This window comes from Rhinoderma darwinii, chromosome 5, assembly GCF_050947455.1.
Source record: "Rhinoderma darwinii isolate aRhiDar2 chromosome 5, aRhiDar2.hap1, whole genome shotgun sequence".
NCBI lineage: Eukaryota > Metazoa > Chordata > Amphibia > Anura > Rhinodermatidae > Rhinoderma > Rhinoderma darwinii.
Window position 1 is genome coordinate 101423346 of NC_134691.1, and position 22756 is coordinate 101446101.

The 22756-nt window shown below is 40.4% G+C and overlaps 1 protein-coding gene across 1 annotated transcript in view; it reads left to right on the top strand.

The window, feature by feature from the left end:
* Window positions 1-22756, top strand: part of LAMA3 (laminin subunit alpha 3) — a 246562-nt gene that overhangs the window by 89742 nt on the left and 134064 nt on the right. The window contains exons 16-29 of the mRNA XM_075826335.1: window positions 2735-2781; window positions 3899-3998; window positions 4103-4155; window positions 4306-4411; window positions 5953-6052; window positions 8372-8528; window positions 11331-11463; window positions 12757-12899; window positions 14952-15049; window positions 15986-16139; window positions 19810-19967; window positions 20859-20967; window positions 21209-21306; window positions 21798-21969. Coding sequence (XP_075682450.1) covers window positions 2735-2781; window positions 3899-3998; window positions 4103-4155; window positions 4306-4411; window positions 5953-6052; window positions 8372-8528; window positions 11331-11463; window positions 12757-12899; window positions 14952-15049; window positions 15986-16139; window positions 19810-19967; window positions 20859-20967; window positions 21209-21306; window positions 21798-21969 — 1628 coding nt within the window. The remainder of the gene's footprint in view (window positions 1-2734; window positions 2782-3898; window positions 3999-4102; window positions 4156-4305; window positions 4412-5952; window positions 6053-8371; window positions 8529-11330; window positions 11464-12756; window positions 12900-14951; window positions 15050-15985; window positions 16140-19809; window positions 19968-20858; window positions 20968-21208; window positions 21307-21797; window positions 21970-22756) is intronic.

A 22756-nucleotide genomic window follows, 5' to 3' on the forward strand; every position in this document is an offset into this window, starting at 1 on the left:
TGCATCCAGATGCATTAGTTGGAGCACCAGCATTGTATTCAGCTGCAATTTGCTTGACTGTGAACTGCCTGTTATTCGGGACGATTCTTGACATCCTCCTCTGACCTATTATGTTGGCGAGTTGTTGACGTCTATAGGATGTTTTTTTGCTGGATGTTGTTGCTCGATCACACCATTCTCGGTCCACTTTAAAAACCGCTGCACGAGAAAACCCCAGTAGGTTGGAAGGTTTTGAAATACTGGACTTGGCTAGTCTAGCACCGATGACCATGCCTTGTTTGAAGTCGCTCAGATTGCTCAATTTTCCCATTCTAATGGGGATTCACACTTTAACCGATCCACAGAAAACTTGCTCACTTGGTTTTATGCTGCACTTCGGGACCATGTGTCTAATTTCAATATTGGGGTATCTTCAATCGTGAAAGGGACGGTGTCTTTAATAAAGTGGCCATTAAGTGTAGTTCTCTAGTATGGAGCCACACATTCACTGCCATACAGGCTTAGTTGGGTACCATATGTATAAAGATATTAATACCCATGCTCCTAGGGGTGTGGCACTTTTTTTCTGTCTGATTCCGTGTGCATGCAGAGGTACATCAGAGGGCCATATACTTGTATGGGCTATGTATTACTACTCCCTACATCTCAACTGTTTACATGAGCCCTTAAAATAATTTCTATGTGTATTTCTGCATGTAATTGACCAGTAGCAACCGTATTTTATTAACTATAGTTATCTTGTCAAACACAGACCTTATTGTGGGAGAGTCATTTTAGGTTGTTTTAGGTTGGCAGCATGGGAGTGACTAGCCCTCAAGTTGGAGATCACAGTTCTAGAGTCTTAAGTGATAATGTAACTTTTTTATTTGACCCGCATTCAACAAACATGTTCTTGGTCATTTGCTTTCAAAGACTTTATAACTTATTTCATGAAACAGGCTACTTGGCATATTTCCTCAGACATCTGGGCTCACATCCAATGCTTTTAGTACCAAACTATTCCTTTTTCTTGTTTCCCAAGCCTTATCAAGGAGACGAAAGTGTGGGACATTTTATTCAGCATTTAGGTACAGTCCTAAGGGAAACGACCAAGAGACAAAGAACTTTTGTTAGTTCAGCGCTGCCCGCTTGTTTTATAACACACAGATCTCTTGAGATTGTTAATCAAGGCCTCCTTTATTTCAAGTTTGCCGTAAACCATCATGGAAGGCTTCTTTGTTATACAGACCTGCTGAATGTTCTTCTGAAATATCTGAATTGATTCCACTAGTTTATAGGTCCTCTTTTAACACATGCCTTATGAATGCTGATGCGAAAAGGTATTTTCCAATGTACTATTAAAGTATGGCACTAGTTGATGAGGAGTATCTTGTTTGATGTCTTGTTTCAAATGTCAATGAATATTGGAACATTAAAATGTATGTACTGGTAATTTGCTTATATTTAATATAATGTTAGGTGTCTTGTGGCTCTCTAACAGTCCTACAACATAAAAAATAAAAAAAGCACCCTTTTGGATTCTAGTGTAAATTATGGATATTTTATTTGGTCAAAATAGCTCATAATGTGCACAGTGTACCCACCAGGACGTTTTGTGACATGGCTCTTTGACTGTATATTAATGTAAATTGCATAGAGAAACCTGGCCACAGTTTGCCAGATTGGTCAAGATTATCGGTACCAAAGCGGCACTGTCAAAGAAAATTATCTTTATTCACCCATACAATGTTTTAGCTCAAACGAGCCTTTTCTTAAACATGCAAAAATTCATGGCAAAATCCCACAACAGGTATTTTGAGGATTTGAAAATCCACACCATGGGGGAAGTTGTTTCTATTATCTGTTTGTGAATTCCTCTTTCCTGACAAGCTTTATAATTGCAATCGAGAGAAACTTCACTCTTTCTATATATTTCAATATACTCCCTAAGATATGCCATCAATAAATGATTGGTGAAAGTCCGGGAACTAGAGCCCGCACCGATGATCAGAATGAAGGGGCCCCAGTCATGGTGTGGGCACAGGGGCTGTGCCCCCGCCATCACCTATGGGTGTTGGCTGTATTATACAGCCAACATCTCGCTCTAATGGCCGGGATTGGAGAGAACTCTAATCCCAGATGTTTAACCCCTTAGATTTTACGGTTAATAGCAATTATGGCACCTAAGAAGTTTGACAGGGTAGGGGCTGTACTCGGCTGTTTCCCTCATTCCCATAGACTTTCAATGAGGCAATACATGTCCCGCAAACAACAAGATGTTCTACGGCAAGTCCTCATAAAAATTTTATGGCTCAAAGATTGTGGTGATAAAACAATCAATGCATCCTGAAGGCCCAATATAGTCTGCTTTCTAAAGGGGTTAATAATTCAGAACTTTAACACTATTGCTCAACAGAATGTCAGACAATACTATGGTTTCTTAAGGCCTCATGCACATGGCAAAGCCATAAGAAACTAATGTTTCATACGCCAGTCTTAATAACCAATTCACTGGACTAAGATGCGACACATTTATTAAGAGCCAAGCGCATATTAATAAAAGTGTCACATCCTTCCGATGAACGAGCGCTACATTAGTGGCTTAACGACCACGTTTGTTCCATTCCCCATCACATAAAAAAAACAAATTTGGAAGGTCTGTCTCTTAAGCTGGTCATAGGCATTTGACTGTGTCTACATCTATTTTCTTGTTGAATAGTTCAGTAGTGTTTAATAATGTTTATTTTCATTATAGAAGCTAATGGTGAATGTGATCCTGTGGGCACCCTTACCTCACAAGCAGTAAGTTCTATTTCATTTTGTTGCCAGTATTAGTTGCACAGTATTAGTGTCTATTACATAAGCACAAATGTGTTTGTGCAGTAACTGGAACATTAAAGTGGTTGCCTCATGTAGACAACCTCTGTCCATAGGCCCTATTAGGCCCTATGGACATCATAGGGGAGAGTCCCCCTGCACTGGAAGCCTTGAGCCGTCCACGTATTAAATGGACGGCCATTTATTTCAATAGCCGCCATCGTAATACTACATTTACCTTTGCAGGGGAAATGTCTGGCTGGCCACAGCAACTTCAATATAATAGGAGTGTTCTGTGGTGTGGCAACTCCTTTAATAAGCCTTGCTCACATATGGAAATGACTTAGACTAGGTTTACATCACGTTTTAGCATCCATTAAAATATCCTGGTTTTTTTTATCATGTAAAAAGAAAAAGATTTCAAACAGGATGGCGAATCCTGTTGCCATAGACTTGCAATGTACAAAAAAACGGATCTGTCAGGATTCTGTTGTTGACAGCACAGAAAATTAGACAGTCTCTGTTTGTCTGTCCTGTTGGAAAAACAGATCCTGACGAAACTTGTAAAAGGGAGACAAATGGCACTTTTAACCAAGACAGAAGTCCCATTGAAAAACTATAGAGTCGTTAACGGATCCATTTGAAAAGGGGAAAAAAAAACACAAATTGACATTTGAACAGAATGCTCAGACATAATGTGAAAGGGCCCTTACAGATAAAAAAATAAAAAGTGTATTAAACAGTTGAATGATCCTAAAACTTTCTAAAAAAAATTTGTTTCAAAAGTTATCCCACCTTTTTCTGTAATTTTTTTCTATATGCCCCTGGCTACATTCTGCGAATAAGATGTAGGATATTTCAGGTGTATTATAATAGCATAGCTCTTTTCACACTGGTGTCATGGCTTCTTATATAATGGATCCATTATGATCTGCCATGATCTTTTTGATGGATCCCTTTAGCTCCATTATTTTCCGTGGATTTCACGCATTGACTTATAATGGGCCAGAATACCGCATGCTTTCTGACCGTCAAAAAGCAATGGCTGGCAAAAATATCTTCATACATGAACTTTCAGTAATTTGAATGTTTTATTTTTCAGGGTCGTTGCCAATGCCTACCAACAGTGGAGGGTACAATTTGTGACCGCTGCAAACCATTATTCTGGAATTTAGATGGTGACAATCCACAAGGTTGCATTGGTAAGACACCATGATTTGTGCCTCTAGTTCCAAGTATGCGTATGTGCTTGGTACTAGTATATAACTTGTAGTAAGTACACTAATATGAAATCTTTTGGTTTTAGATTGTGCTTGTGATGTAGAAGGAACAATAAGTGGGATAGGTGAATGTCATCAGGTAATAATAATACATACTAAAAGGGGTTGTATGAAATTAGCGGCACTCTTCTCCAGCGGTCGTGTCTGGTATAGCAGCTCTGGCTCATTATAGTAAATAGACTTTACTAACAATCCTGAAGAATTTAATATGTCATTATATTTATTTCAGAATGAAGGAGATTGTCATTGTAAACCAAACACTTGCAGTACATCATGTGGAACCTGCAAAGATGGGTATTTTTACCTAGATGGCACGAACTATTTTGGTTGTAAAGGTAAGTTGGCATTAGGAGTTTTATAAACACTATTGAATGCAATATCGTCTGCATTATAGTTTAGGGAGTTTAAAGGGGTATTTCAGCCAATAGCATTTTTCACCTATCCACTGGATAGGTGATAAATGCTAGATCGGTGGGGGTCCGACCGCCAGTCCCCCATTCTCCCCAGTCACAAGACGGAAGATAGGAGTTTGAATGGAATGGCAAACGGGCATGCGTGGTGCTGCTCCATTCATAGTCTATGGGACTGATGGTGAAGAATGCTGTAGTTTGGAATACCCCTTTAGGAGGTTTTCTGACTAAGAATTTTTATAAAATATCCACTGGATCAGTGGGGTTGTAATTGTTGGCACCGCTACTTATGAGAAAACACCTTTAAAGCTCATCATAGAAATAGGGATAATAGCAGCTCTAATGTGAGCGCACTATATAGAAAAGTAGAGTCATTTCTAACAATCTGTTAGGATTTAGGCTAGGGATACACGGCAACTTTGGCCACAAGTTGCATGGACAAAAAACGCTGTCGTGCTGCCTGCATTGCAAAGTAATGAAAGTTAATGTGGTTGCATTGCGAGCCACAAGTTGCTGCAACTGCTACACAACAGTCACAAGAAACCTGCTGTATTTCTTGCGACTGTCGTGTCGCTGTGGTGGAAACTTAGGGTCACGTTGCGACCACATTGACTGTAATTACTTGTGTTGCCGTGAGCACGACATAGCATTCTTTGGCCGTGCAATGTGTGTGTCAAAGCCAAGGTTGCCAAGTAGCCTTAGCCTTTGCCCATCAGTAAAAAGGGTGGTGGCCCATCATTGAGGTTGCCAGTCTTGGAGGCCAGATGAAACTTGTACATATTTGTTTGCCTAATGAAAGAGTTTGTATTGCCACCAAAGAAGGGTAAGGGGCTGGAAGTTGGCAATGCTTATGATCAGGTTATTAAATTTTAACCAAATGGGTCCAACGTTTTCTTCTGATTTAATTTCATATTATAATGGCAGCTATATAGTGGCCACAGAACTTTCTGACTAGGGGGAAACAAGCAGAGAAATTCTTAAAAGAACAGAGCCTGACCCGAATAAATATATTGCTTTAAAAAAAAAATCTTAGGTACATTTTAAAGCGCACCTCTCCGCTCTACTGACTTGTGTTTTACTAAATAACAATTCTGAAGCCTCTTTTCTTTGAATTCTGAGTTGTACTGTGCCTTTTTTTACCCCCCTTGGAAATCTATGAAGAAATTGACAACTGGGTGTTACCTTGACTTTTGTCAATGAGGTGTCTGACACGCTGACACATTCTGACACTGTCCAATCATCGCTAACAGTATCAGACTGTGTAGGAACAAGAGCAATGGTAACGCTCAGTTGTCAATTTATTCATCATGGAGGATTGTGAGTAGCTGAGATGATTTTCCTGAATAGTTCATAGTGTATGCATCAACATAGCTATACCGACTATGATATATACGTATCGATGACAAATACCACTTGATATGAGGATTTTGAATTGTTTTGCTATTAGTCTCTATATTTTATGACAGGTTGTCAGTGCGATGTTGGGGGATCTGTCAGTCATCTCTGTGATGAATCTAAAGGAAAATGTATTTGCAGAAAAAATATTGAAGGCCAGAACTGTAACCAGTAAGTTTATATCTATATGTTTTCCCAGCTAAGCTAACATATAATATCATATATTATTATAATGTGATACATGCCAGTACAATATAGGTGCTCTGGTTTCCTCCCACACTCCAAAAACATACTGATGGGCTAATTTGGATTGTAAGCCCCAATGGGGACAGGAGTAATGACAACCTTTTGTACAATGCTGCGGAATATGTTGGCACTATAAAAATGAATTACATAAATAATAAAATATTATTCCTTGTATTAAATTTTTTAGGATAATTTTTGTTTTACACAAGTAAGGAAAAAAATAATAACATTTGTAACTTATATGGGTTGTCTACTAAGGTCAGCTTCACTCGAGCATCATGCTGGCGCATTTCTGTGGGTCTAATGACCCGAACTACGGTAGCTGCATCATAGGACCCATGTTCTGTTATTTTGGGACATCATACCTACGGTCAGACTGGGATTTCCGGGTGCAGAAATGGTCCCATATTAGGCTCCTGTAAAACTGGTCTAAGAGAAAGTCTTTACTTAATAATTGCTTTGATTTTTCTTGTCATTCCTTATCTTTCATTTTTATATAAAATAATAGGTGATAGCTTTAGCATCTACGTACAGCTTTGTGCTGTGTCTGCAGTACGCAATTAGATGTCCAATCAGATGCCATAAACATGTAGGGATCTCCTGAAAATTGGGTTTGAATAGTCTAGGAACCTTCTCCAGTCTTTAAACAGCTGCAGGACACAGAGAATAAGATAGGACTGTATAATGGATTTTACTACCTTTATTTATATACCCAGTAGATATATTTTCTTTATATTTGGACAGCTTTAGTAACATATACAAATCATGTTGTGTTACAAAAAGAATCAAGTGTCAGTTCTTCGGCACTACCAAAAAGGACTGATCAGTTAAGAGCATAAAATCTTTCAGTAAATGGTCTGTTCCCACTTATGGACTAGTTTGATTGGTTGGTTGCAGGGGCATAACTAGGAAAGATTGGGCCCCATAGCAAACTTTTGACTGGACCCCGCCTCCCCTGGGTGCCACACACAGCCCCCACTCTAGATAGTGCCTCCCGTATGTTCTGCCATACAGCCCCCCTTGTAGACAGTGCCATGCAGCCCCCCTTGTAGAGAGTGCTCCCCCTTCCCCCTGTAGATAGCACCATACAGCCCCCCTGTAGATAGTGCCATACAGCCCCCCTGTAGATAGTGCCATACAGCCCCCCTGTAGATAGGGGCCATACAGCCGCCCTGTAGATAGCGCCATATAGCCCCCCCTGTAGATAGCGCCATGCAGTCCCCCCTTGTAGAGAGAACGAGATACAGCCCCCCTGTAGATAGCACCATACAGCCCCCCTGTAGATGGCGCCACACAGCCCTCCTGTAGATAGCGCCACAAAGCCCCCTGTAGATAGTTCCACACAGTCCCCCCCGTAGATAGCGCCATACAACCCCCTGCAGATACTGCCATACCACCCACCCACTGTAGATAGTGCCATGCAGCCCCCACTGTAGATACTGTCATATAGCCCCCCTGTAGATACTGCCATACAGCCCCCACTGTAGATAGTGCCATACATCCCCCGTCCGGAAGATACTGCCATACAGACCCCCTCTAGATAATGCCATACAATCCCGCACTGTAGATACTGCCATACAACCCCACACTGTAGATAGTGCCATACAGCCCCCACTGTAGATACTGCCATACAGCCCCCCTGTAGATACTGCCATACCGACCCCCTGTAGATAGTGCCATACATCCCCCCCCCCTGTAGATACTGCCATACAATCCCGCACTGTAGATACTGCCATACAACCCCACACTGTAGATAGTGCCATACAGCCCCCACTGTAGATACTGCCATACAGACCCCCTCTAGATAATGCCATACATACGTAGAACGGCATGATCCAGTGACTTCATCATGCCGAATGGCCTGTAGCCAATGGCAGAGCAGTGAGATACCTCCCTGCTCTGTCATAGTGTTCAATAGTATCTTTGTCTTACGAGCGCAGATACTATTAAATGTGGCATCGCTACCGCTGTAGCAGCCATAGCGGCTGCTAGCGACGCCACTGGGCATAGGGGGCCGTGCCCGATTGGCGGCACGAGCCCCCTCATGCCGCGCACCCCGTAGCATCCACTATGGCTGCTACAGCGGTAGTTACGCCACTGGTTGGTTGGGTGGTAGTGCATATATTCTACGTATTGTGTTTTAACAATTGACATCAGAGTTTGGGTGTGATCTCTATATGTGAACATCAGAAGCAAAATATTTTCTAATAACATTATCCATCAACTAAATTTCTGTTCTTCCAGGCCTAAACAGAACTACTACTTCCCAGACCTCCATCAAATGAAATTTGAAATTGAAGATGGCACAACTCCTAGTGGAAGGGCTGTTCGCTTTGGATATGATTCTCAAGAGTTTCCAGGATTCAGCTGGCGGGGATATGCACAGATGTCTTCCATACAAGTAAAATAGTTTTAATGAGAAAATCATCTAGAAGTGGTTTACACTTAGGGCTTGTTCACACATAGTGTAAACACTGCAGATTTTGCGGATTTCATTTCGGAAAATCCACAGCGTATTACAGTAGCAGTAGAGTGGATGAGATTTGAACCAATCCCTTCCACACACTGCATAAAAAATCCTCAAAGAAAACATTCATAAATTAACTTGCGGTGCGTTTTTTTTAATCCACAGCATTTTAATTCATGGTAAAACACGCAACAAACAGCAAATGTTGTGATTTTTCCGGTGGAAAAGCTGCGATTTTGCCGCAAATATCGCAACTGAGAAAAAAATGCTTTTGTTCATTTAAAATGAATAAAAAGGTTTATAATTAATCCTCCTGGGATGATGTTTCATCCCATGTGACTGCTGCAGGTAATCATAGGCTGCAGTGCCCACATGGGCTACAGCATCATGGACAACGGATGGACAACGGAGGGATGCGTCGTCATGACTAACGCATCCAAAAACCTCATGCATTTTTATCCTGATTTAATGCATTTTCTGATGCGTTTGCGATCAAAAAAACACTTCAAATCGCAGTAAAAACGAATGCGACTTTTGGATGGGATTTTTCAATGTGCTTCGTAACCGCACCTCAACAGTTTGGGTATGTGCACACGATAACTGCATTTACGTCTGAAATTACGGAGCTGTTTTCAGGAGAAAACATCTCCTGCATTTCAGACGTAATTGCATGTACTCGCGTTTTGCGAGGCGTCAATTACGGCCGTAATTTGGAGCTGTTCTTCATTGGAATCAATGAAAAACGGCTCAAATTACGTCTCAAGAAGTGTCCTGCACTTCTTTTGACGAGCCACCTTTTTTATGCGTCGTCGTTTGACAGCGACGTGTAAATGACAGGTCGTCGGCACAGTACGTCGGCAAACCCATTGAAATGAATGGGCAGATGTTTGCCGACGTATTTGTGCCGTATTTTCAGGCGTAAATCGAGGCATAATACGCCTCGTTTACGCCTGAAAATAGGTCGTGTGAACCCAGCCTTAAGTGTAAATATACCCTTAGGCCTTATTCACACAACCGTTTTTTTCTCTGCAGTGTTCTGTTTGTTTTCAAAACAGACAGCACACTGACCCGTACAATCAATGGGGCAATTCACACATCCCTTTTTTTTTTTTTTTTAAAGGATCCTTGTGTTTGATCTGAGATACTCACAGCATGTCTTGTTCTGGTAAGATTTCCAGATCAGACTAGGCCATTCATGCGGATTACATGCGGAACGATGCATTTTTAAACGGATCCCTTGCTAAGTAACAGAAAGTAAAACCAGTAGTTTTCTTCCACACCAGTGTGGTGCATCATCAGAAGGCACTGCTGCATCATGAGGAGACACTGCTGGAGCATGTTGGCTCCACGCGGCTCGTAGGGTATGTTCACACGACCTATTTTCAGATGTAATTCAGGCATTTTACGCCTCGAATTACGCCTGAAAAGACGGCTCCATTACGTCTGCAAACATCTGCCCATTGCTTGCAATGGGTTTAATGATGTTCTGTTCAGACGAGGTGTCATTTTATGCGTCGCTGTCAAAAGACGGCGCGTAAAAATACGCCCGCGTCAAAGAAGTGCAGGACACTTCTTGGGACGTTTTTGGAGCCGTTTTTCATTGACTCCAATTAAAAACAGCTCCAATTACGTCCGTAAAAGACGCCGTGAAAAAAGCGAGAACTTGCAAAAACTTCTGAAATTCAGGAGCTGTTTTCGCCTGAAAACAGCTCCGTAATTTCAGACGTAATTTGTTAAGACGTGTGAACATACCCTAATGTTGCTGACCAAATCGACGAGAGGTGAGCCAGACCAACAGAACAATTTCCACAGGTTCAGAAGACATGATCAGCAGCCAAAAAATAACCCAAAACTGATCCATTGAAACAGTGACATCAGATAAAGCTCTCTATATGCCAGAAAGCAATAAAAAAAATTCAGTCCATGCGATTATGTGACCTTCCTTGTTTTCGAAGGTTTGGAACTAAAATTGTGAAAAGGTGACATTAATGGGCCTCCATTTTTTTAACGACCGAGAAAAACTAATGTCAAACAGACACACAGGCGCAAATCTGATTTTTGTCCGGATGAAAAATCGGACACGGTCATGAAAAAGAGGCCACAGGCTGGGTTTTCACAGGGTGTATTTATCGCTTTTTTAGCGTTTTTATTGCAGTTTTATTGCAGTTTTTATGTACTTAATTGCTTTGAAAAATGCATTTTAAAAACCGCACGCTTTTTACCGTGATTTGTTGCGATTTTGTGATGTTCTTCACCTGTAATAGCAAAATCCCGGCAAAACGCTGTAAACCGCATGTGGTTTTTAAAATCCATATTTCAACAAACTTAAGAAGGACATAAAAACCGCAACAAAACTGCAATAAAAATGCTGAAAAAAAACGTGATAAAAATGCTCTGTGGAAAGCTGTTTCTAGTGCGCAGATTTTTATTAATTGACCTGAACAGCAGCCGAAATCACCACTAATGTACAAGTGGTTTCGGGCGGTGGGACTGATCTACAGGGCATGTCTGATCTAAGGCCCTTTAATTGGACATTCTGAGAGGAAATCAAAATAACAGAATTCCAATTTAATTTTTTTTTCTGTTTTGCATGATCTAACAGAAAAATTCAATATTTAATCGTAACACAACTCCTTTGAGGATTTGGATATTCGTCTTAGCTGCTCATATACTTATATATTTATAGTAGAGTTGGCTTCACTAACTTCTACAATTACACTCTTTATATTTTAACAGAATGAAGTACGGGTACCAGTAAGCGTGGGCAAATCCAATCTCAACTTGTTCCGTGTTATATTAAGATACATTAATCCTGCAGTCAATGCAATAACTGGACGAATTACAGTACACAGATCGCGCTCAAGCAAAGGTGAGTACACAATAACGTAAGCCGGGAGAAATACTGGCATATGCTGCTGGTAAATGTTGCGTCCAAAGATATTCTTGCCAAATTCAGACATTATTAGCTTAGAAAGTTGGCAATGCTTTTCAAGACTTAGATATTTCAGAACGATGCACAAAGCTGGAATCTAAGATAAAAAAAATGGTGGCATGTACGATATTGTAATATGGAGATATTCTCACCTAAAAGCGCTAGTTCTAGGGATATATATCTCTGTAATGCGGTGCTGTATGGAGGCCCCATATGAAGGAAGTTCTGCTATACATATTAGTTCTTTTTAGTGCCCGGTGATGCATGGTGAGGCATGTGTAGAACAGGCAACTGACTTTTCTATTTCTAGGCTACAGTTCTGCAAAGGTAAGACTCACTATCTGATTATAATAATGTTTGTGTAATATTGTACAATTATAGGTTACACGCAGTCATTTTTACTAGGATGTTAACAATTACTTGATAATATTGAACAAACATGATACTTGACGCTGAAGACACACATAGACACTCACACACACACACACACGTATACATACACACACATATATACATACACACACGTATACATACACACACACGTGTATACATACACACACACACGTATACATACACACACACACACATGTATACATACACACACACACATGTATACATACACACACACACACACACACATGTATACATACACACACACACCCACACACATGTATACATACACACACACACACACACACACACACACATACATATACACACACACACACACACACATGTATACATACACACACACACACACACATGTATACATACACACACACACGTACACATACACACACACATGTATACATACACACACACACACACATGTATACATACACACACACGTATACACACACACACACATGTATACATACACACACACACACACACACATGTATACATACACACACACACATGTATACATACACACACACATATGTATACACACACACATGTATGCATACACGCACACATGTATACATACACACACACACACATGTATACATACACACACATGTATACACACACACACATGTATACATACACACACACATGTATGTATACACACACGCATGTATACATACACACACACATGTATGTATACACACACACACATGTATACACACACACACTGACACACACACACACACACACACACACACACACACATATATAATTTTCTCTTTCTTAAATCCAAAATTGTGAAAGAGTGTTTGTAATCTATAGGTTCATTAGATGTCAAGGACATTGTGTTCCCTCCAAGCATGGAGCCGGCATTTCTTACTGTGCCAGGAAAAAGCTTTGCAGAGCCATTCTCTTTGGTGCCTGGAAACTGGATCATTACAATTTCTGTAGAAGGAATACTTCTGGTAAGCTCACTGCTCTCGAACCACACACATTGCAGCGCTGTCGATTTCTAACCTGTTGCTATCAGTTGAACTATAAGGCCTGATTTACACGAGCGTGTGCGTTTTGCGCGCGCAAAAAACGCTGCGTTTTGCGCGCGCAAAAGGCACTTGGCAGCTCCGTGTGTCATCCGTGTATGATGCGCGGCTGCGTGATTTTCGCGCAGCCGCCATCATAGAGATGAGGCTAGTCGACGGCCGTCACTGTCCAAGGTGCTGAAAGAGCTAACTGATCGGCAGTAACTCTTTCAGCACCCTCGACAGTGAATGCCGAACACAATATACACCAACCTGTGAATAAAAAAAGACTTTCATACTTACCAAGAACTTCCTGCTTCCCCCAGTCCGGGCTCCCGGCCGTTGCCTTGGTGACGCGTCCCACTCTTGTCATCCGGCCCCACCTCCCAGGATGACGCCGCAGTCCATGAGACCGCTGCAGCCTGTGATTGGCTGCAGCCTGTGCTTGGCCTGTGATTGGCTGCAGCTGTCACTTGGACTTAACTGTCATCACGGGAGGTCGGACCGGAGTTATCGGTAAGTCAGAACGTCTTTTTTTTTTTACAGGTTCATGGATTTTCGGAGCGGAAGTCACTGTCCATGGTGCTGAACCAGTTTAACGCTTTCAGCACCGTGGACAGTGACTGTCTCCTGACGTCGCGTACCCGAACATTTTTTACCGGTTTCGGTCAAAACGAGTTTGGCCGAACCCGGTGAAGTTCGGTGCGCTCATCTCGAATTTGACACTCCGTTTGGATGTTTGTAAACAGAAAAGCACGTGGTGCTTTTCTGTTTACATTCAGGAGTTTGACAGCTCTTGCGCGAATCACGCAGTTCGCACGGAAGTGCTTCCGTGCGGCATGCGTGGTTTTCACGCACCCATTGACTTCAATGGGTGCGTGAGTGCGCGAAAAACGCACGATTATAGAACATGTCGTGAGTTTTTTTCTGCGCACACGCGCTGAGCGCAATTCACGCATCGTCTAAACTGCCCCATTGACTAATATAGGTGCGTACGACATGCGTGCAAAGCACGCGCGTCGCACGCGCGTATATTACGTTCGTGTAAATGAGGCCTAACTCCCAGCATGCTCTGACAGTTGCTAGCACTTCTGTATAGGATTTTGTTTAAATGTAACATTTATTTTTATCAGTATTTATATAGCTCTAGAATAGATGCAACGCACCAAAATGTTCCACAAATTTGTAGGTGATGCACTAGTTCCAAATTTAAAGTGAATCTCCACCTTTTATCATCAAGTCATTTTAGGTCCGACATGCTATATATTTTACAGTGGTCGTAATTTCATCCACTACATAGACATATAATTGAATAACTCTCTGGCTGCCTGCAGCCACCACTAGGAGGAGCTAGGGACCTTACTGCATACTATTTATACATTAGCCTCAAGAATAACACAGTATGCAGTTAGCTCCATCTAGTGGTGGCATGTTAGGGTGCATATACACTCATTCGTCAATATACTTTTATTATCAAAACTACAAATAATTGTTCCATAAATTGTTATTACCCATTCAGCCTAGTTTTCTGTAATGGTTTCCATATACTGTAAGAAAACATAAAATTACAAACAGTATATCTGAGACGTAAGCATAGGACTTCTTTTATAAGACACATTTCTATTCAGAATGCTTTTCGTTTTTGTGATGTTTTTTTTTAATTCACACAAAAATAAGGCATTTGTAAACATGGCAAGTGAGTTCACATGCTGCAGACTTTTTCACCCGCTGACTTTGCAGAAAATCCATGCGCATGTGCTATATATGTGTTGCAGATTTTCCAACTAATTCATTTTGGATTTTACCCCTATTTAGCAAAAAATCTGTGACAAATCTGCAACAGAATTGACACAGTGTGGATTTTAAAATCTGCAGCGTGCTATTTTTTTTTTGCACATTTTTTTCCGCTACATGTGGGTAGGATGCACCGCATATCTGCAGTGTGTGAATTCAACCTTATATTACCAAAGTTAACTGTGTAACCAACTTTTCTTATAGGATTATCTTGTGCTGCTGCCAAGTGATTACTATGAAGCCTCCATTCTACAGTTGAGAGTTACACAGTCATGTGACTATAATGGACCAATCGGGGCAAAGTAGGTCTAGCACTGCAATCTTCTCCATAAACCCATTGTTATACAAATTTATCTGATTTTATTTAAAAAAAATTCTTTGATAATCACTTTTATCACAGTGGTTGAATAGCGTAAACTTCTCACTGGGAAGAGACCGTTATAGTCAACAGCATAGGAATGATTTTACATCTCCTGTTAGGCTGGATTCACACGAGCACATTACTTCCGAAATGGACGGAACGTATTTCGGCCGCAAGTCCCGGACCGAACACACTGCAGGGAGCCGGGCTCCTAGGATCATACTTATGTACGGCGCTAGGAGTCCCTGCCTCGCTGCCGGACAACTGTCCCGTACTGTAATCATGTTTTTAGTACGGGACAGTAGTTCCACGGCGAGGCAGGGACTCCTAGCATCGTACATAACTATGATGCTAGGAGCCCGGCTCCCTGCACTGTGTTCGGTCCGGGACTTGCGGCCGAAATACGTTCCGTCCATTACGGACGTAATGTGCTCGTGTGAATCCAGCCTAAGGCTGCCCTGTCAATGTAGCTGATAAATATCATTGAGTACTACATTTTAATTCTAGATAAGAAACTTGAATTTGCACACTGAGCTGTGTTTTTTATAGGGATCACGCTTTAATTTCTACATGACAATTTTCACTACAAACCATCATTATCTGCTGGTTTGTGTTTGCAAACATTTTTTAGTTCTGTGTGTTTAATAAAAAAAAGAACAGAGCCATCAGTCATGGCAAAACCACAGCACAAGCCACGTATAGCAACAATTTGCCATGGTTTTTACAATCAGAAGTAGAGAACCTTCTTTCTCTACCCCAACCAGGACCATATGAGAATCCCCAAACAGAAAATCCCCAAACATATTGTAGTTGGCTGCTTATTTAGCTATTCATTTTTCATTTATATTATTTAACTTTTTTCCATTGTTTTTTTTAGCTGCTTGGTATTCCAGCATTTGCCCATGGAAAAGTTTACTTGCCTACATGGTACTGAAATGGAATATTTCAAACAAGATGGAGAAAATCGTCCAATTATTGTTCGACAACCAAGTTATGGACATCCTCTAATGGCATTCATTTCTGGAAGACAGGTACAATGTGCTTGTTTTAAAAAAAAATACTTCACAAATTTAGTAGGATGCCTTACAAAGATTACAAAGACAATTGCTTGACCATCAGCAGATGTTTTAAGCAGATCTCCTAGTTCACAGCATGTTTGAGCATTACTTTCTGCGTTTCCACCAGAACATTCTCCTAACACAGATGTCTAACGTGCTCATCATTAGCCAGACAATGCAAAACAGTTGTCTACATCTTTCAATACAATTGTATAAAAAAAAGAATACTGCATGATATACATTTTCTTCTTTTAATGGCAGTTAAAAGCAGACGTGGGCAATTGTATAGGCTTAAGATTCTTTCACACTGGCGTTAGTATACGTTTACCCCTCTTCCGTCAGAGGACGGGAGGATCAAAAGATTAAAGGGAAAGCAACGGTTCCGTTAGAATTACCATTGATTTCAATGGTAATTATTTTGTTTCAGTTGCTTTCCGTTTGTCTCCGTTCGCTAGTTTCCGTTTTTGCACTTTTGCTTCCGTCAAAAAAATAGAAACCTAGCGAATCGAGACAAACGGAAAGAAACTGAAACAAAAGAAATACCATTGAAATCAATGGTAATTCTAACGGAACCGTTGCTTTCCGTTCAATCTTTCGATCCTCTCTTCCTCTAACGGAAGAGAGGTAAACGTATCGTACCACCTTAATAATGGCCGCTGGCTTATTGACAGCGTCCTTTTCTAAGGAGGAGCTTAGTGTTTGCCTGTCAAGAGGCTAACATTAACCCCCATTATTACCCCGGTACCCACCTCTACAAGGGGTACTGGGAAGAGCCGGGTACGATCCAGGCTGGCATTATTAGACTGGGAAAGGCCAAAAACAGTGGCCCTTCTCTCCCTGGTAATGCTAGGCTGCGGCTTCTGTGTTGTATCTGCCTGGTTATGAAGATTGGGGGGGACCCCATGTAATTTTTTTTATTTATTTTTTAAATAAGTAACTGGAAAAAATGACATGCCCCCCCCATTTTCATAACCAGCCAGATACAACACAGCAGCAGGCTAGCATTACCAGGGTGGGAAGGGCCACTGTTTCTGGCCTTTACCAGCCTAATAATACCAGCCTGCGGCCGCCCCACTGCCCGACCGTCACTACAGATGGTCGGGTACTGGATCGTACCCGGCTCTTCCCGGCACCCCTAGTGGCGGTGGGTACCGGGGTAATAATGGGGGTTAGTGTTAGCGTCTGCATCGGCTAACACTAAGCCCCGCCTTAGTAATGGACGCTGTCAATCAGCCAGCGGCCATTACTAGGGCGGTAGTAATAAAGTTTAAAAAAATAGAAGAACATAAAAAAAATATTTTATTGAAATAAAAAAAAAACACACAACCCTCATTAACCATTTTATTGAGAATAAAAAAAGCCTTCATTGAAGTAGTCCTCGGATCTAACGTAATCCAACGACACAAACACACAAAACAAATTAGTAACACATAAAAAAGCAAAACAATTATTATTCTTACCTTTACTGTGTCCAGCGCTGGAGCCGCAATGTCAGCGAGCTGGGTCGTATATCTAATCCTATCATGTGTGATACTGTCTGCTGAGACACTGTATCTAATCTTATCCATAGCTATAGGGTCAGAGTACTACGGATACGCTGTCTCACACACATATATATATTGTACTGTTAAATAAGTACAACATTTTTGCCTCAACGTGGTCGTGGCTTGTAAACAAGAACTTTTTAAGATCTAAGATAAAATGATTATATCTTTAAAAAAAAATAAAAGATACAGAGCATATTTAAATTTTTACACAGTTGGACGGACTTGTGCAATGATCTGTGTGAATTTACTTCCCTATAATAACAAGGAAAATATCACATCATTACTAAAAACAAAGAAAATCTGTGTTTCTATGGCCAGCTTTTGCTTCTGATGAATAACACAAACAAGACATACATAAACTTGTAAATGTAGGATTTCAGCTGGTTGGGGTTGGTATTCACCACTATATTCTGAATGAATTACATGTACTGCTCTCAGATATAAACTATGTCTTTATCTTTGCTGATCTTAAGGCTTCAGAAACAGCTTTTTATTAAGGACACTTAAAACGTAGGGCCTTATTCACACGGCGTGTATTCAACTCGTTTTTGACAGTTTTCTCTAATCTGAACAAAATAGATATAGTTGTGTTTGACACTGCTTGACAATATTCCATCTGACAGTTATTGTCAGATGAATTCCAGGGTTCTATTAATTTATTGCTCAATTTCCAGAATGTCTGCCTTACAACAGAGCAGGACTTTCCTATAGTCTGAATACTGGAAGGGAGTATGCAAGAGGAGGAGAGTGGGGTGAAGTGCTATTTGAGGGGGGGGGGCAAGGAACAATGTTTCTAGAGAAGGGTAATCGTAGATAATGTTTTTCGTAGAGGGCTTACTCTGTGCGGACAGGTGGGAATATCTTACAGGGGAGAACATGGGAGAGAGCAAGCAGCGTGGACCTGCTTGCCCCTGCATGGGCTATTACAAAAACTTTGCCACAGGCCTTAGAGAGGCTGAGTCACCACATTATAAGTGTCCTATCTCCTAAATATTATGATCGGCACTGTAATGTAGATAACAACAGGGGTTTTTATTTTGAAAAACTATCATTTTTTAGCAAGTTATTCCAATTTTAGATTTATGCTAATTAGTTTCTTAATGGACAACTAGGCATTTTTTACCTTTTTACCAAGTGGGCGTTGTAAAGACAAGTGTATGACGCTGACCAATCAGCATCATACACTTCTCTCCATTCATGTCCATTTGTAATCAGCACAGCGTGATCTCGCAAGATCACGCTGTGCTGTCACATACACCCACATTAACTTTACTGAAGTGTCTTGAGAGTGAATAGACATTGTCTCCAGCCAGGACGCGATGTCTATTCACACTCCCAACACTTCGGTAAAGTTTTTGTGGGACTTACATTAATCATTAGTCAGACTACACACAGTTTTGGTGCCAGTGATGAATGATTTTAGAAGGAACCAAGGAAATTTAAGCAGTGGGTGGCGTGCAGTACGAAGGCCAGTAAGGCTAGGTTCACACTGCATTTGGTCTCTACATTTGGCATACATGCTTGAACAGTGCCACAGGTCATATGCCCCAGACATATGAAACTGTATGACTATAATTGTCATTGACTCTCATTGTTAACAAATAAACCTATAGCATGTATACAGTTGTATTTAAAAACTTTTTAACACAGTTAGAAAAAAGATATACCGACATACAGACATATATCAGCCAAAAGTATGACAAGAGGACACTTTAATTTAGCCAGTGGAACTCTGGGCATGTTAGTCGTATATGTAGGGAGCATTTCCAGATGTGAAGTTCAAACTTATAGTTCGAATGATTAGTGAATATCTACAGATGTAGCCATCTTTAACTTGACTCTCAACGCATTGAATACACTATGGCAAGAAACTTTAACTTGACTTTTTTCAATGAATTTTGTTATGTGATATCACGCTGCCGCAAGTTATCAGAGTCAAGTTAAACTTTGCTACATCTGTATGTTATTTAAGAGGCCCTCTCTTCATGACAGATGTCCTTTTAACTTCTTCTGCCTTCACGACTGTGTGTTTGAATTGAGATTATTACACAACATTATTCTCTAAAGAAAAATATCTACCATATTGGTTTTCGCAGGTGGAGTTACATTTTAGCATTAAAGTCCCTCGGGCTGGAGTTTATGTTCTTATTTTTGAATATGCAAATGAAGACGCTCAGCAATATTTTATGAATGTGATGATAAGAAATGACCCCACTACTTCAGGCAGAGTAAACTTGTACAGTTGTAAATACAGGTACAGTAAGAGCTTTGTTCTATTTGTGTACGTTAATGCATTTTCATGAGCAGCACATTGATTGGTTTATTTTACCTGTACATACTCATCTAGCTCCTGTTTATATGAAGGTGCATGCCAGCTTAATCCTGGCTGGGTATAGTAGAGAACGCTGTTTTCATCGCTTTCCTAAATGTAATATAATAAGGCCCTGAAGTAGATCTTGACTTTAATGAACATTAGCAGGCAGGCATGCCGCTTGTGCCCGTATACCACATCCTTTATCAAACATGGGATGCAGACTTTGCCCACTGGGCAAAGAATTTATTTGGTAAGGGCCCCCTCATGAGTAACAGTTTCATATAAGTTTGGCTAACTGAAAGGGGTTTTCTGGTGATTTAAAACACTTTTGGGGCAAAATATAAAGCGTTTCAATATACCTCTCCATTCCCTAGCCAACCATAGGCTCTGCCTGCCTCCTCACTCCTTGTTTACGTCACTGGAGGTATCACCTACAGCACCTCTTCTGTCACATAGTTACACTTTGATATTGTTGAGTTAGACTTTTTACACTCCCATTTATTGTTTTGGGAGTGCTGGAGTAAACTCAGAGGTGGCAGCCCTAGGAGGCGAAGCCCTTAGACACTTGCACCATTTGGTCTACCTCAATCGGCCCCAATGTCTTTTTTTGTTCTGTAGCTTGATCATATGAACCTGTTGTCTATGATCCTGTAAATATAAGCAAAGGACATGTGAATGTAAAATATATTTACCTGCACAGTCATTCACTTTTTTGCTATTTCTGGTGCTCAGAAACTTTAGCTACATATGAACATTTCTAGGTTTATTGTCCGAAAAATACTTGTTTAAATAAATTCTTATCTAATATACTGTCTTTATGTTGTACTCCAGTTTCCTCTGCCGCAGTATTGTAGTGGACAACATGAATCGAATTGCAACGTTTGAGATGCTTTCTGACACTGAAATACACGTGACGTCATCATCAGTCAATTTCCTACTGGTGAGTTCTACCATTTTCCATTACCAGTTGCCAGTACATACTGTTAACCTCTTTGAGGATAATATTCTCCAAGAACCTTACTTTACCTCAAGCTCTTATCTAAGCTTTCAGGTTAGGGCCCTATTACTGTTCAGCTATGGCCAGATTTCTGAATGTGAATTTTCTTGGAATAGACTTAGATGCTTCTTCGTTTCTGCCATTGCTACTTTATTTTATTAGACCATTATTTCTTCTATTTCAGCACACTGTATGTATCATCCCTGTTGAAGAGTTTTCCATTGAGTATGCAGAGCCAAAGGTGCACTGTATAGCAGCCTATGGACGAACCCCTGGTCAAAGGTAAATTAGGTTTAGAACCAAGTAGAAAATACTCATTCAGATTGCAAACATTTATTTTGCTCTACTAAATTCTGAAGCATTGGAGAAACTCTGCTTGTGATATTCCTCTGTAATTCCTCCTGAAAATGTATGAATAACTTACCAACTGGGCAATAACATTGGCCTGTCAATGTCCCTACACACCCTCACACTGTCAAATCAGACCCTACAGTCTACACCAACTATATTTGATATATTACTAAAAGGTCGAATACTAAGGTTTTCTTAATTCCTGTCTAATTCTATTTTCCTATCTTAACTTGTAACTTAACTTTTTTGTAGGATTTGAAACATATTGGAAAGCTACAGTCTCTTCCCTTATATAGTACATGTTTAGTTTTATCTTTATAATCATGCCCTTTTAGAATACATTAAATATGAAATGCATAAAGAAATACTTAGATTTGATTATATAAATTGGAGGTTTAATTTATATGGTTCTTGTTTGGAAGTCCTTCTTGCATCCAGTCTTCAGTCTACGAAAACCCACCTCTGTCTTTATTGATGGATCCTGTCAAAGATGCTAGAGATTTTGGTGGGCAGAAGAGAATAGAACAAGAACCTGTCAATGGAGTAGGTCTTCCTTGGCACCAGAGAAACAGAGTATTGCTGGCATCCCAACAGGTATTTTATTTTCAGATTTTGTTTGACTACCCGCTACAATGCTGAATATTAATTTTGCAATGTCGACAGCTACTATTAAGTTTTAGGAACATAAGAATATTACGACTCTATACAACCTGTACGGAACTGTAATACGACACCCATAAATCTTTGGGACCTCCATATGCCTCCAATTTAAAAACTAGGATTTTTCTTTCAAATTCCATATGAATCTGACAGAAGAAAACATTATAGCATGCTCCTTAAGATGCCACGGAAGTATTATTCTCTAGAAACATTGTTTCTAGGGGAGAATACCTCTGTAACTTAGTGCTGTATGGAGGCACCATTCGGCGGCACACCGGATGCGTATGGCTCTGTAGTATGGAGCTTCAGGGTACACAGCTCTACCATTTTATCCCTTTTTTACATTAACAATAAAAAAAATAGTGCAAATTAAGAAGATTGAAGTATAATAAAACAAAGAAATACTATATGACAGATAATTCAGTGCGCTATAATTTAATGATAAAATACAATTTAAGACAGGATTACATTACAGGACACCCAGGAACATATTGCTAAATAGTGAATGACCCTGTTAGAAACAAGATATATACTAAGATTTATTGAAAGACATGTCATCATTGTCACAGAATAGAGTCTACCGCAGTGTCTTAAGCCGGGGCATTAGAGGAGGTTAGGAGGAGATAGCTGTCGCTGAATAAACATTTGGTCGACAGCTATCTCCTCATAACACCCCCAGTACACTTTGCTTCACTTCGAAAGCGACGGATGCCGCCAGAGC